The following is a 15,878-nucleotide window of genomic DNA, read 5'->3' as shown; positions in this document are numbered from 1 at the left end:
TTGTCTACTGAAATATGTTACCACTGTGCCACAGAGAGTTTGCAAGCTAAATTTTTAGTTTATACATTAGAGTCTATGATTAGAATCTTTTCCCAGAGCAAACCTTTATAACTGTAGTCTATGCAATAGCTAAAGTGACAATGAGAGAATGCTATGATGATCAGTTAATAAAATTAAAAATGAAATAAAAAGTAATATTAGCAATTCTACATGCCTAGAAATCTGGAGTACTTATACTCCCAGGGCTCTTGTGAAAGAGTCACTGAGGACAAGTGGAGGTGACCAGATGTGATTTGAAGGGAGTATGATGGATGGATGGATCTTAATGCACTGAGCTTAAAATCAAAGTGTTGTTCCTATGCTGTAAAACTGTTGATGGCACTGTGCATTTTTTTGGTTAAGTGATTTGTATCAGTAAAACATACTAACTAAAACTAATCAAACCATAGTAGAGAACACTTGCTTTTAGAGCACTTTCTAACATGCAATGTGTTAAGCAGGAGTCAGTTGTTACTGTTCCTGGTTTTGCTCCTTTCAAGAGTTACTAAAATGATTGACCTGTGGGTGGTGCATGTGAGTGCACACAGGCCCAGCAAAGTTGGTCCTGCTGCAAGCAGTGAACAAACTATGCCTGGAATAACATCGCTCTTACAGACATGAGAAGATCAAGGGATGAGGAAGGTATAAAGCCTCTGATGAAAACAGAACCCTTAGGTCTGATACTAGCATTTCTGTTGCATTAAAGGAGCCTTGTCCTGCGAGGAAAAACTTTCATGTCTGTGTAGGGTATAATTATTTTAAAGTCATTACAAAAGCCTAGGTCTGGCATATAGCTGGTAATGCAGATCCTAATCCAAAGGTGCATGTCCCAAGCTATTGCCAGCTTGTCAAGTTACAGTTACTGTCAGAAGCAGGAACCAAGCAAATGCAGACCTCTGCGGTCAGACTTCTCAAGCTTAGGACAGGAGGAAACTGCTTGTAGCCTTCCAGACCAGGCCCTCTGACCATCTGGGGCAATGGCAATACTTACTAGATCATGGCAACAGCCCTGCAAACCCCTGTGTGTTTGTCTTCGATGGTTTTGTTTCAGGTTTTGGTTGGGTTTTTTTGGATGCCTGTTGTTGAAAGAGACCCACACCTGAGAAGTGCCTGTTTGAGACTTCGGTGGGACTGAAGACATGTAGCTGTTTTAGAGGAAACTTCTTGCCAAGCTGAGTGTAAAAACAAGGATTTAAAACAGTGACCAAAGGAAAATTATTATTAGTCATGCTTCCTTGAATATGAAGCTCTTGATTTTTAAAATATAAGCATAAATTAAAGTCTTGGTAACAGTTACAGCCATTTAAATAAAGGGGCAAAGGGTATGTAGGTATAGATTCTATAGATAAGATTTCCAAAGATATTACAAAGCTGAATTCATTATGCTTTACAATGACCGCAGGAGGTAGGCAAGTATTGTTGTAGCAATGCTTTGCATTTCTCTTGGAGGCAGTGGGAGTATTTGCACTAGAATTAACTGTACACAGCAGAAAGTGTTTGAAGGATTAGGCTGCACTAGATTTTGATGGGAGCAAATGTCCCCAAGAAAGGGGAATTTGTTTTATAGACCCTCAAAGAGTTAATGAACAACATCGAGTTACTGTAACAATCTGCCCGGGGAGACTGCTCTGCAGAAATGAGGGCAGGTCTGCCTCAGCAGCATTGTCCTGACTATTCACAAGTGGAAAGGGGCAGGTTTCACAAACCTGCTTGGAAACTGTAGTGATAGCCCAGGTATCTGGGCTTTTGTGCTCCTTGCAGTCATCACTTTTAGTGTGTTTTTAAAAAACATGACAGTAAAGCATCAGGCACTGATCATAGGAGTCATCTAAGAAAGACTTGCTGCTGGACCCTCCTCTGCTTTAAGCTCATTTGCTCTGAATAATGTTAAATACGAACTCTTCATCTGGGTGAATACTCTGATGCAGTCGACAAAACTGAAAATTATAAGGCTGTGCGTTGTCTTTATGTGTTTGTTGTAGCTCACTGGAGTAGCTTCTAGATAGGGTTTGCCATTCCAGGGTGCAGGCAGCTCACCAGGTGGGCAGGAATCCCCCTTGCCTCGCCTTCCTGGAGGTTTGGGCCAGTTGCAGTTGGGATTCAGGAAGGATTACTTGACCTGGGCAAGCAACACTCACAATTTTGCTTCTGTCCACTTGTTCCTTTTACCTATCTGAAGGCCAGATCACAGGCCAGGGGAGAGACATGGAGAGAGCCCTCCCCTGCTTTTTGAAAGGGAGGAAATGGGAGGATGTGTGGAGAAAGTGGGGCAAGGGAAGAGAAGTAATAAAATACTTCCCAACTGGTGGTGATGCCCACAGAGCTGCCAGCTGATCTTGAAATGGGATTGAGCAATTAGGCTATTGAGTACAATTAAACTGACGGCTGACCAATGTGCTTTATGCGTTTTGAAAATGTCTCTGGCTGTAATGATAGAGGTGGCTTTTTGGGAGTCTGTTCTCCCACACACAAACTTTTGTAACCCCTTTTTCTGCAACGGTTAATGTGTGCCTAACACTGAGCTGCTGCCTCAGCCCTTAACCAGACTGAGGGGAGGGGGAATGGAGGAGTGGGGGAAAATCTGCATAAAGATATGGGGATAAGTTCAGTTTGGTTTCCTCTGAAAGCTTTGACACTTTCTTAGAGAGAGCAGATTCATTTTCAAGGCTTCCTAACATTCCTGCTATTGTACAGTACGTATTTCAGACCGGTGTGCCTGTGTTTCCGACTCCCGTGAAGTTCCCTTTGCGGCAGGGCGTGCCTCGAACTGCTTCAAAAGAACCAACTTCTACAAAAGAAAAAAAGAAACTCAAGTAGGCTTGAACATACAAAGAGAGGGAGAAAGGGGAGAGAAAAGGGCCCGGCAGTGTTGAATACAAAATGAGTTCAGCCAGCCCCAGGAGTTCTTCGTCACATTTATCTTATTCCAGGAGAGCAGAGCTAAACCCAGTGCGGACACAAATACACCCTCTGCCTTTGACTTTGACTCTGAGTGCATGTGCACACATAGCTGGCACAGGCATATGCAAAGCAATGGGTTGCAATAGAATAGTATTTTCCCCGCTCTGAGCAGCCGTGTTGGTGGGGAAGAAGGCTTTTTGTGCATGCCCCTTGATAAGCAAACAATCTAACAAGTTTCAAATGCCTCCAGTTTCAATGTGCATGTTCTCAAAACATGCACTTGAAAAATACGCAGTTGGTGGAGTATGTCAGCCAGTGCACCCTGAGGAGTGCACCAGGGTGTTGGGCTTATCTCCCCTGCACTCCCTAAAATCACTGCAGTCCTGCTAAGGGACTGGCCAGCACTGGCCCTGCTGTGACTGGGGTACCCAGAGACCAGGGCCACTCCTGGGCCCCAGTCACCCAGCCTCTGCCTCGGGATGCTATTGGGATGTCACTCTACTCCGTGCCTGGGGTCTTGGCCAGGTGGCTTAGCAGCAGGTAGCTTGTGGGCTGGAGGATTGGGCCTGCTGTCAGGGAACAACAACCCCGTGCCCATCAGGTGACACTGAGGTGTTTAAGACCTCAACACCACACCATCATTTCTCTCCCCGTGCCTGCCAGTCTGCTGGGCTTCCGGAAATGCGTATCAGAGACTCCTGTTTGGCAAAGCTCCTGCTCAGCTCCAAGCTTTGGCCTGCAGTTCTTGCATCAAGCAGCTCACAGCTGCAGAGCCCAGTGCTCAAAGCAGGGATGTGCAAGCTTAACCCCAGGGAGTTAAGCTCCTGGAAAAGCAAGTGGGTACCACCATGACTTAGCAAAGGATGAGGTGGTGCTGGGGGATGGAAATAAAAGCCAGAAGGTGGGGTATTTAGCTGGCAAATAGTACCATTCAGCACAGGGGAGAGAGGTTTGTTTTGTTTTTTTCATTATAAAAGTATCTATGTGGGGGGGGGTAATATGATAGGAGCTTAGAAAAGTTGCTGCCAGATACGAATAGATGCCCTGCCAACTTCATGGATAATGTACAGACACAAGGCATAAACTTCTGCTCCTCTTCATCTTTCTTCGAAAGTAAACACTTTTTTATCAGAAATTGAAGACTTGTTTGCAGGGGATAGGGGGGAGAGGAGGGTAGAAATCCAGCAGCTTTGCCTTTGGAACCTAATTCCAAGAAAAGAACAGTGAAGGTTTGCTTCGGTTTCTTTTCAAAGAAAGCAAACCATCGATGTCCTGGTTGTTCAAAAACATTCAGTTGTTTGTGGAAGGTGGGCCCCAGGCACCTGCAATGGCTCAGTCAGCCTAATAAATTAAGAAGGTTGCTCACTTTATGTCATCGCCGCACGGCTTTGAGCTGCTGCGCTCCCTGCTCCCTCCTCGGCTTGCGAGTTATTCACGTTTGAAAAAACATATCTACCTCATACTGTGCCCATCACTTTGTTCTCAACATGCCTATTCACATGAGTAAACCTCCACTTTTCCTCTTCAGGCGGGCGGCGGTGGCAGGAGGGGAGGCTGCTCGGAAGGGAAGTTCAGATGCGTGCACGGAGTTACTTCCCTCTCTGCCACCTTTGGGGAGTTATTATTGACCCAACAAAAGCACTTGCTCGCGGGGGACCGGGACTCTGCCGAGCATACGGCAGCCCCGGGTGCAACGCACACGTGCTGTCAGAGCTGCAAACGCCGTCCTTTCTCACCTACCGGGTCCCGCCCGGGCTTTCTCGCGTGTTCCGGGGATCAGGGTCATAAAACCGAGAGCGGACGCCGGCTGCTTCGCCGCCGGGCTCCCGTTCCCTGCCGGCTGCCGGAGCTGGGCCGTCGGGGCACCGCGCCGCGGCTTCACGGGGCAGGCAGCGCTCCGTACCGGCTGAGTACGGCCGACGGCTACGGCTGCCCAGCGCGGGGAGGGGGGGCGCCGCGCTCGCCGAGGCGGGCGTTTATCGGAGCCTCCGGAGTCTGGCCGGCGGGCGCGACGGAGCTTCCTGAGCGGCGGCAGCGGCGGGCAGGGCCGGGGGCGGGTGGGGGCCGGTGCCCGCTGTTGGCGGGGCCGCCCGCCGCTGCCCGGTGTGGGCGCCGGGCGCTCAGGGCGCTCCCCGACCGTTACCCGCCCCCCCCCCTCCTCCGCCCTCACCGTCGCGCGCGGGCGGCCGCCAGGCGCTCGCCTCCCCGGGCGGGGCGGGGCGGGACCGCGCGTGCCGCCGGCCCGGGCTCACCCCCGCTGCCCCCCCCTCCGACCTCCGCTCCCCCGCGCCGCGCCCCGCGCGCCATTGGCTCCCCGCACGCGCCAGCCCCCGCGCGCGCGCCATTGGCCGCCCCGACACGCGACCGGCGCGAGTGGAGGGCGGGCGGCGGGAGGGGTGGGGCGCGAGGGAGGGGGCGGGGGGGGGACCCCGGCGCGTGCCGCTCCTTAAAGGGGGGCGCGGCGCCCGCCCGACACCGGAGACGTCGGGCCGCCACGCGCGAGCCTGCCCGGCCCGGCCCTGCCCCCATGGGCGCGCGGCGCTCGCGCTAGAGCCATGAGCCTGCCGCGGGGCGCGTGGGCCGAGGGCGGCCACGAGCGGGGGGCGCCGGAGCCGCCGGGGCCCGAGGGGGGCGGCTGCGGCTTCGCCCCGGGCTGGCTGGGCGTGTGCTGCGCCGCCCGCCTGCCCGCCGCCTCGCCCCGCTACCTGCTGTCCGGGGAGGAGGAGGAGGCGGCGGAGGGCAGCGCTGCGCGGGGCGGCGGGAGCAGCCCCGGCGGGGCGCGGGGCACAGCGGCGGGCAGCGGCCGGCCGCGGGGCGGCGGTGGGCCCGGCCTGCGGGCGCAGGTGAGCGGCGTGCAGAAGCAGCGGCGGCTGGCGGCCAACGCGCGGGAGCGGCGGCGGATGCATGGGCTGAACCACGCCTTCGACCAGCTGCGCAATGTCATCCCCTCCTTCAACAACGACAAGAAGCTCTCCAAGTACGAGACGTTGCAGATGGCGCAGATCTACATCAGCGCCCTGGCCGAGCTGCTGCACAGCCCCGCCGCCCCCCCTGACACGCCCGGCAAGTCGGAGCACCGCGGCGCTCCCTTCGAGCCGCCCTGTGCCGCGGGGGCCGGGCCGCCCCCGGGGCCGCCCGCACCGCAACCGGGGCCGCCCAGAGCCTCCCCCCCAGGGCACGGCAGGACTCGCTTTCCGCCGCCGCCGGCCGTGGGTGGTTACTCGGTGCAGCTCGACCCGCTGCACTTCCCTTCCTTTGCGGAGGGCGCCCTGATGGGACAGAGAGCCCCTTCCCCCGCCCTCCTTATGCCGCAGCCCGGCCAGCCGCCGCAGGAGAGGAGCAAGACGTCGCCCCGGTCCCACAGGAGCGACGGGGAGTTCTCGCCTCGCTCCCACTACAGCGACTCGGACGAGGCCAGCTAGGGCGGGGACGCCAGCCCCAGCACCCCCCGGGCTGCTCCTCGGAGCACGGACTCCACCGCGGGGTGCAGCCGGCCGCGGTGCCGTCTCGGTTGGCATCGGTTCCCCCGGTCGCTTTGAAATCCGCCCCTTTCCACCCCTGGCAGTTCCTCCTGGGATTCTCCAGGCTGTTAGCGAGTGACTCTACCCGCCCTGTCGGTCAGGGTTGGTTGCTTTTTGGTTGGGTTTGGGGGTTTTTGTGCGTCTTGTTTGTTTTGGGGGGGGGGGTTGTTTGGGGTTTGTTGTTGGTTGGTTGTTTTATTTTCATTTTGGGGGTTTGTTGTTGGTTGGTTGTTTTATTTTCATTTTTAGTTACCACTTCTGAAGTTTATTTTGCCTATAAGTCGTTGCCGTTCTCTCCTGCCAACACGCCACTTTGCGGAGCGGAGACCTGCGAGCAGATGATGCACAAGGAGAAAATCTGGCCCCGCCGCTTCTGCTGCTGCTGTCCGGGGGTCTGACGGGGGTTCCGCCGGCGCCCTCCTCCCCCACCCAGGCGTGCACCCGCGCTGACACCCGCTCCTTCCCGGACACCGATCCTGCCCTGGGTCGCACTGCTGTAGAAAAACACACATACGCATACAAAAAGTAAATAACGCACCTTCTTGTCCTGTAAACAGCGGAGAAAAGGTCGATTTTCCTTAGCGCACCATGTCGGCGTCCTTTCGGGGGGAAACGGCGCAAGCACTTTATCAGCGGCTGGAGATGCGGTTTTAAGAGGAAAGCTACTAAATAACTGCCAATTGAAGACCAATATTTAATTAAGCCACTTAACCCTAATGCTCTCTTAAAAACGAAAACCGTTTTGTCGTGTCAAACTTTTATGTCCGTTTAATTTTGCTTTTGTGGTAATAGGAAATGTATTTATTATGGAGTGTTTGCTACTATTTCTGCTTCTTTTTAAAAAAAAAAGAAAAAAGAAAAAAAGAAACAACTTTTCTACAATGGGAATCGTTTATTTTAATTTTAGCAAAACCAGTTGCCATTGTTTTATGTATGTCAATTTAAAGCTTTTTTTTTTTTTTTTTTTTTTTTTTGAGATCAAATAAACGTGGGGAAAAAAACAACTAGACAAAAAAACCTAACCAAACCGCCTGAAAGCGTCGTCGGGTTTAGCTTTTCTCCCCGCACGCCTCGGGCCGGAGTGGTGTCAAAACCCGGCGGCGGATACTGAGCTGGGCAGTCTCGGGAGGAGATGCCCCTGGGAGCGGCCGCCTGCGCCGGGCGGGCTGGACGTCCCGGCTCCCTGTACAGGGACTGTGCGGATGCCGGGCCCGGGGCGGGGTCTACGTTCCGGAGTGTGCGGGGCTGAGCCCGCTCCTTGCGCCGCCAGCGTTGGACTCCGGCTCCGTCCCGCTGTTCCCAGCTAAGCCGGGGTGATTGCAACAAGTGCGGGACGGGGGCCGGACGCTGCTCGATAGCCGCTGGGCCCCCGCATCGCCGCTCGAGCTATATCCTTCCCTTCTTCCCCCCTCCCAGGTCGGGGACAGGAGTGGGTTCTCCCACGGAGTTCCGTCTGCTTTTCGGGGGACCGTGTGAGCCGTGCAGAGAGGGCTGGGAGCGGAAGGGGAAAGCCGGTGGGGATTTTGGGGTTGTGCGAGGAGCGCGGCGGGTCGCGGGGGAGCAGGGTGTGGCCCCTGGGCTCGGGTTAAACGCCGGGGAGGGGTCTGCTGCTTTGCCCAGCCTGCCTGTGGCACCAGACCCGGGGCTCTAGCGGAGCTGTGCCGGTGTGCCGCGGAGTTCGGCAGGTGACAGACACCTGGGGGTGTCCAACGGGCCATTAGTTAACCGGGCGCGGGCGGGAGCGAGGAGCCCCCGTGGGAACGAAGCCAGTGACAGCGTCGCGTTCCCCTGCAGAAACAGGGCACTTGCCCCCGGTGGCTCCGCGATGCTGCCCTACTCTGCCCTGCCAGTGCCCTGCTCGCCTCGAATACCCGCGGCCGCGCCGTACCTGCCGCTGCGGTGTAGGGTCCCGCAGGGTGAAAAGTTCATGGGTAGGGTAATTTTTCTTCCTAAACAACGCTAGCTTTTTGGGGGTTAGGTCGTCTTTTGTTTATGGCATATTTTTCTGGGCTCTGAGAGCCGGCCTTGCTTCTTCGCGGGCACGCGTGGGCTCCCAGCACGGGAGTCATGCGGCAGAGCAAAATGTCGCCAATCATGGGGGGCGCTGGGAGGGTGTTGTTTCGTTTATTTGTTTTCTTTCGGGTGTGTGCCCAGCGCGGGTGAAGCGGCTGCCACCGTCACTCGGGGCAGCACCCCGCGGAGAGGGTCCCGGGGGTCGAAGGGTTGCGCGCACCCCACCTCGTCCCCGCTGTTCCAGGCGCTGCCTCTTCGGCTGAGGACACACGAAGAGGTTGAAAAGCGCAGACCAAAATCCTCCCCGCTCCCTCGGACGGGGTCCCTTCCCCCGACAGATGAGGGCACCGCATGACGCAGTTGGTGCTCGCAGCTACAGCGCAGCACTCGCTGTTTGTTTGAGGGTCTTTTTGTTTCTCTCCCCCCCACCCCCCCCTTTTTTTTTTTTTTAAATTTTAAAACACTTCTTTGAAAGAGATACCAGCCGCATTTTCATTTTAAGGTTCGGCTATAGAGTTTGCATAACAACCGCTTGGCAGCCCCCCCTCTCTTGCACTCCGTTAACAAGCTGTAACGTATAGCTGCAGGTTGCTATAATCTCATTAATATTTTGGAAACTTGAATATTGAGTATTTCAGACTGCTCATTCCCCATATGCCAGGCCACTCCCGCTATGCTGGCTGGTTCCTTTCTCTCCATTATTAGCAATTAGCTCCTACCTTCCAAAGTCAGATCCAAGTATCCAAGATACTAGCAAAGGAATCAACTATGTGTTGCAAGCTAAGCATGCTTAATATCTCCCAAACAAACAAAGAGACAACATTTCTTTAAGTAATGAAGATGGATAAATCGCTTTATTGAGCTTGCGACAGTGTTTGTTTTGTATAGACTAGCGCAAAGTTTTTTCAACAAGAGCGGGGACACGCACCAGCCCTTAGAAGCAGTTTCGCCCGTTTTGCCGCTTCGTGGAATTTTATCATCTTACATGGGCTTTTATTTAAAAAGAGCGAGTCAAAAGCTCATTATCCGAGCGTTAAGTTTTGGCTGAACGCTGTACATCCTCCGGGGTGTGCAAACGACCGAGGGGTGGCTGGGGGAGGTGGTCGCATTTGTGCGAGGCGCACGGCGGCTTCGTCGCCTTTTGACCCCAGTTCGCCGGGTAAACCCCAGCTGCGGGCTTTGGTGCGGGGCTCTGCACGCCCGTTTCCACAGCGGGGTTTAGCGCGGGGCGTTCGGGGGGCCGAAGGGAGGGGCGAGGCGCGGCGGTAGCGGGGCAGGGGAGCGGGGGGAGAGAGTTCGCAGCGCGGCGGCTGGAGCGCATCTCTGCCTTGCAGCTCTTTGGCTGCTCTTTGCTCAACCTCTGGCCTCGGGGCGGGAGGAGGGAGGGAAGGGGGAGAAAGGGTTAAAGTCGGCGAGGGGAGACCAGAAAAAGCGCAGGGACCGGGGGGGAATGAGGGGGAGCTGGCCGTGGGGCCAGTGCTTCTTAATTAGACCGAAGCGGACAATGCTATGGGGCGGACAATGGGGGGGGAACAGAGGGATTGGGGGGCGGACGCGGGGGGGGGGGTCTGGCCTCGGTCCCGGCCGCAGTGCGCCGTGTCTGGAGCGGAGCACGCGTTGTCAGCTGGTGAGCGCAGCAGCCTTTCAGGCGTCTCCCCAGGGAACTGCGCGCCCGCAGTGAGCTCCATCGTCACCCCCACCCCTCCATCATCATCATCATCGGCCTCCTCCTCCTCGGCGGCCCCCCACCTCAGCCTAGCACAACAGCCAGCATTCAAGCCCCCTTCCCTCCCTCCCCTAGCACAACAGCAGCGCAGTGGCAGCCCCGCCACCTCCCAGCAACCGGCAGCACGCGAGGGCACCGCCGGGGCACCTGAAAGAGTCAAAGCCAAAGAAAAGGAGACAAAGGAGGAGAAAAGGATACGCAGGAACGGGCCAGCGTGTCTGCTCCAACATCGCGGAGAAGCAGGCGTCCACCGAGGGACGGGCGAGCCCATGTCGAGGCCTGCAGGGATAGAGACACGCAGTCACCCCTCCGCTTCCCGCCATGAAGAAGCAGGGGGAAGCAGCCCGGCCCGCTTCCATCCCACAGCCCCGTTCCCTCCTGGGGCACATCCCGGTCTGGTGGCCCCACCTTTGGCACTGTCGCCCACGGGCACGGACCCCTGCAGGAGCAATCCTGGGGTCCGGCCACCCGCCGTCGCACCTGCCCTGGACGTGTCTATCCGGGGGAGAAAAATGGGGGGGAAAGGGACGAGGTGGCCGTCTTGTGCGTGGGTGAGCATCCGCTCTGCGGGCAGCCCAGCCTCGTAGCGCACAGGCTGGGGCGAGAAGGCCCTGGGACGAAAAGCCACTGGCGCACCCCGGGGCCGAGTCCTTGAAAGCTGCAAGGGGCTTAGACCGAGGCTGGGTGTCTGCCGGGACAGCTCTCCCAGAGCTGGGGTCTGGCCCCGGCAAGCCATATGCTGCCCCGCCGCCACCTCCTCGTTTAACTTCAAGCTGACTCTATCCTAATAGAGTCCTTTTTTTCAGAGCTGCTGCACCTGTGTTAGGTGAGAGCGTGGCTCCGCTGACTGCGCTGTTCTTGCGTGGGCAATGCCCGGCCTCTTCGGCCTTGGCCACTTCCAGGCTGTCCCGGATTGGGGGAGACAGAGAGGCCTCCTCTGAAGTGCTATCGAATGGCACAGAATGCCTTCGGGAGCCCAGCCAAGGCGCGTCAAACGCGGTTTGAGCGGCGACGCGTTTAAACGCTACAATGAGTGGCATTCTGGCGTGTGCTGTTCTCCCTCCCTGCTTAGGACCGGGAGAAGGGAGAGGAGCAGGCATTTTTACGGAGCTGCTGCAGGGATGGGTGCGACAGCCCCCCCCCAGCCTGTTTCTGTCTCCCCCCCGCCAGCCCGGTGCCGCAGCCGGGCGCTTCCCCGCGTGGCGCCAGCGACGGGGCGGCCGCCCCTGCCCTGTCCTGCCGCCGGGAGAGGGAGATCTCGGTTCCTTTGCCGCTCCTCGCAGCTTTTCGCCCCCAGCTCCGTTTAACAGAGGATGCTCCGTGGGGGACAGTGTCGACCCGCTGCACCCTCTTCAGCACTGCGGGTAGCCGGGACTTGCGACGGCAGTTTGTGGTGATGGGGGGAAGGGCTCTCTGTAAGGCTGCCAGGGAAAGCGAAATTTGGGAATGGGAGAGCAAATCCGCTACGCTTAAGAAGATACTTCTTTTTGCATTTCGGCCCGATTTGTTTCCTCGCTATTATTTTTCCTCCTTCTCCTGTCTCTCCCCTCTCGTTATTCCTCTTCTAACCCCCTTCTCTAATTTTCCCGATCCGTTGCGCCGAACACTCCTTCCTCCCCCTTCCTTGCTCTATGTGGAGGCAGGAGCCCGGAAAGGCGCGCTGCTGCTGCCGGGGTGCCCGGGAGAGCGGCGGGCGGCGGCGCGCACCCGCCGAGGGCGAGAGGGGCTGCTGCACTTTTATGGGGCGGTTAATCAACTGCACATCAGCGAGACAGCGCATCAGCCCATCTGCTTGATATATATTCAGGAGGGCTCCAGCCCTTTTGAAGTCTAATTTCTTCCCCGGGAGAACGCGCCGGGTAATTTACCATCATTTCACAGGAAGGGCGGCCAGCGGGTTAACCCTTTCCCCGAGCACCGCCGCCGCGGGTTTTTCTCCCGAGCGAGCAGGTTTTAATGCCTCGTCGCTTCACCGCAAACTTGTAAAAGTGCCTCTTTAATGGTACGTGACTCGCTGAAATAAGATACCCAGCCCACCGGCACGGCAAACCCCTCTTCGATTTGTTTAAAAGATCTGCTTGGGACAAGCAAATCCTTCGATCCTATCGGGTCAGCGCGTATCATTTCATCTCCAACCACTCACTAATATTTTTACGTTTCAAGATTTTTAATTTTCGGGTTTTTTTATTCCCACCCAATGCTCAGCAACACAGTTTTATCCAGAGGCGCAGAGGCAAATGCGGGGCGCACATCGCCCCTCGGCAAGCTCCCCACGCTGCAGGATTTATTCTGCTTCCTCCCTCTGGGCTCTGTCGAGCCAAGGTAGCTGACGAAGTGCTCGTCTACTCTGTGCCCCCTCCCAGGTGTAAAGTTTTCTGGTTCAGGGTACACTTTGCAATAAGCCCGTGACCGTTTAGCGACATCACCTGCTTCCTATAAAAACCCCAAAACAAGCCCCAGGGGCCCAGGCAGGAGAGAGGGTTGCTAAGACTCGCCCGCAGCCGTCGCCGTGCCCTCAGTCCCCACCTGCATCTCCCTTATCTACAGTCAATATTTTTATCCTGCCCGAGGAGGGATCCTGTTCCCTCCTGGCTCCGGGGAGGCATCCGCAAGCAGCAGCTACGCCCCGACCTCCCGCTGCTCCCTCGGCACTGGGCGGGCACCAGGAGGGCACCGCTTGTCCCCGGACGGGGCCGCCCCCACTTCGCCCTGGGAGCTGTGCCAAGTGGCCAGCTTTTTATTTGTTTATTCATAAAATCCACCAGCCAAGCTTCTGAAAGAGCCGTGTACGATAATATCCCGTAAAACATCTTTTCTCTAAAGTCCCTTTTTAAAAAGAGTGGTAGTGATGCAGTTTTCTTTTGCTTTGTGTTTTTGTGGGGGTTTTTTGTTTGTGGTGGTTTTTTTGTTTGTTTGGTTGGGGTTTTGTTTTGTTTTTTTAACATAGGCTGCACCTTTTGCCTGTTTTGCAGGAAGAGTTGCTGCCAACGCTAAGACTGGTATCCACTGGAGCAGGATTCGGCTGTTCACAGGATTGGAGCAGGGGAAGCAGGGGTCCCTGTCAGAGCAGGCATTTTGTATTCCAGTTATTTAAAAAAAAAAAAAACAATGGAGAGTGGGCTAAACACAGCTGTTTTTCTTTAGATTTCCATTGTTGTGGGCAAAAGTGTCACTTTAGTATTTGTTTCCTATTTACCCACATACTCTTTTACTATTATTATTTTATTTTTCTCATGTGAGTGCTGGTGCTGAACTGAGGGCCAGCTTTATATGAAGGTCCCTCAAAATGCTGACTCCCAGGGAACTGCAGTGATTTGTAGGATGAATGTAATAACTATGTACTCAACCCTACAGAAACAGTACAGTTGAGATCTTGAATAAAGCTTATATAGGGGCTATATATATAGTTCTTAGTCCTTACGTTGCAGTGGGGGGGGGGGGGGGCAGGGTGTATTATCCCATCTGTGGAGAAGGACCTGAGGTCCAGCAACACTAAGTGACTAGCTGTGGACAACAGGAGCCCAGGGTGAAAGGCAGGGCATGAGTACAGGCTGTGTGACATCTTCTGGTTGCACCATACACTTTCTTCCAGTCACTCCAAAGCATTTCCAGTGCAAGACTGTTCAAAGCAAAGTAAATTCAGCCTGGGGCTGGCTTTTCATCAGTGGAGAGATGGTTCACTATGCCTCTTGGTATAGTCATCCCTTCTCAGTGCCTGGGGAAGCAGGATGCAGAGGAGATGCCTGGCTTCAGCTGTAGCCTATTATTTAGGGTGGGTTGAGAGGGAAGGATAAGTGGAGTTTTCTGTTGCAGGGTGAAGCTGAGCAACACCTTGGGGAAGATGGCAACTGGATGAAGGCTTCTGTGAGCAAAATCATGCTCTTGATCTATAGGTTGTTCCCTCATTAAGTTTGATGAAGAGTACCTGGAGGTGAGGCAGACAAAACCAGGCTGCATAAATTGCTCCTTTTAGAGCTTCCTCTGTAATGTGGATGAGGTAGTTTTCCAGACCATGTGAGAAAGTAAGGCACAGCTTGATGCAGAGAACTCACCAGCTTTGGTTGTCTCTCAGGAAGAACAGAACAGGACTGGAAAGTAGGTCGAATGCCTGTTATTTTTCTGAAATTACTAGTGCTGCATTGTTTTTAGTGAAGAGATGATAAATGCAGCCAGATTTGTGTTGTTATGTTGTGCCACTTACTAGAATGTCTTGCAAAAATATTCTCAAAGCAAACTTTCATATGGTTCTTCTCTGGTTATGGAAAGACTTCTGGATGCAATAAATTATACTATTATATATAGTAATTTTATGTACTTTATACAGCTACTTTTGCAGCAAAGCATCCAAATTACCCTCTTCCCTACCCTACAGTTTGGTTACTTTCTGCATTGCAGAATATCTTGAGAGCTTTTTGTTTAAAAAGGCTTGAAAAGCTGAAGTCTGGTGTTTTGAGGGTGAGCACTGGTACAGAAGGGCTCTGAATTGCCATTAGTGTCCCAAAGTTTATCAGTTGCATTGCTAACTGTAACTTTGGGGTTAGCAAGTGAAGGGATGGCTTTATTTGGATACTGCTGTTGCCTGTCACTGCTGACTCCATCCCTGACACCCTGCAGGGGAACTGTAATGAGAAATATTCAGAGCTGTGGCTGCAGGCATGATGCATGTTTTAAGGAAAGATAGTTAGTTTATTTCATCAGCTAATCTTACAAAGGCTGCTAAGCATCATTGCAATGACCCTATTTTACAGGTGAACTCCTTTAGGGGTGTGAAAACTGCTGTGGATGTAATGGCTGTTTCACAATCTTGGCCTGCAGGTTTCGGCTACTCCAGAGGCTGGGGTATGGTCCAGTGTAACTTAAGCAGCTGTAAGGGACTGGTAGCATGTGAGGAAGCCCCTAGTGCTGCCAGGCACCTGCCTGGGGCAGCTGTGGCACCCCCATTGCAGGTATCCCTAAGCCTGCACTTGCAGCACTTCCTCAGCTGGAGCTTGAGGTGGCAGCCTTAATCTCCCAATCTCCTAAATGCTCCCTGATGCGGATGGGTCCCTGGCTGTGTGTGTGTCTGGCTATTAAACTGTAGAGGTGTGTGTAGGGCATTCTAACCTGTACCTCTTCCTGGTTAAACAAGAATTTTAAAAGTGGTTCATAGTTTTTCCACTAGTATTCCCCTGGGGAAGCGGTGTCTGGAAAGAAAAATGAACAATGAGTGTCTAAAGCCAGGCTTTTGGTTTTCAAATGCAGCTGAGTGTTCAGAGGTTTTTGGTTGTTTTCTGTGGTAGCTGGGTGCTTAGTAGGGGAGGACAATTCGGCCTCTTGCCTAAATATTGAAGTGGTATCTGTGGGTGCATTTTGCAGTAATTTGTTACGCTTGCACACCATAACAACATTGGTGGAGATGATGTAGGGGCCTGACCTGGAGATTCCTGGTGGTGCAGGATCTGGGTCTGCACAGAGTATTGGCTGGTGAGACTATGTAAGACTTTTCAAAGTCTGCAGCTAATATTTTGGAACAAATAGCTTGTTGTCTTCCTTTTGCAGACCTTTAGTTTGCTTGTTCAAATAAAAACCCAAGAGATTATCAGAGTTTAGAACTTTTTTTTCTTTTTTTCATGAAACCATCGATTTTGATGCATCCCCTTGATTTTCCAAAAACTAAAATTTGAGAAATGTATATGCAA

General features: G+C 54.1%; 1 protein-coding gene across 1 annotated transcript; it reads left to right on the top strand.

The window, feature by feature from the left end:
- The first annotated feature begins 5,495 nt into the window (after positions 1–5,495).
- Positions 5,496–6,362, top strand: ATOH1 (atonal bHLH transcription factor 1). Its single transcript, XM_051618988.1, has one exon. The coding sequence runs from the start codon at positions 5,496–5,498 to the stop codon at positions 6,360–6,362; it is 867 nt and encodes a 288-aa protein (XP_051474948.1).
- Positions 6,363–15,878: the final 9,516 nt, after the last annotated feature.

Source organism: Apus apus, chromosome 4, assembly GCF_020740795.1.
Source record: "Apus apus isolate bApuApu2 chromosome 4, bApuApu2.pri.cur, whole genome shotgun sequence".
NCBI classification, from domain to species: Eukaryota; Metazoa; Chordata; class Aves; order Apodiformes; family Apodidae; genus Apus; species Apus apus.
Note: the sequence above shows the minus strand (reverse complement) of the source record. Positions and strands in the feature narration are given on the sequence as shown.

Excerpts from the sequence above, each read along its gene's own strand:
- ATOH1 (XM_051618988.1), top strand. The coding sequence starts at position 5,496 with ATGAGCCTGCCGCGGGGCGCGTGGGCCGAGGGCGGCCACGAGCGGGGG.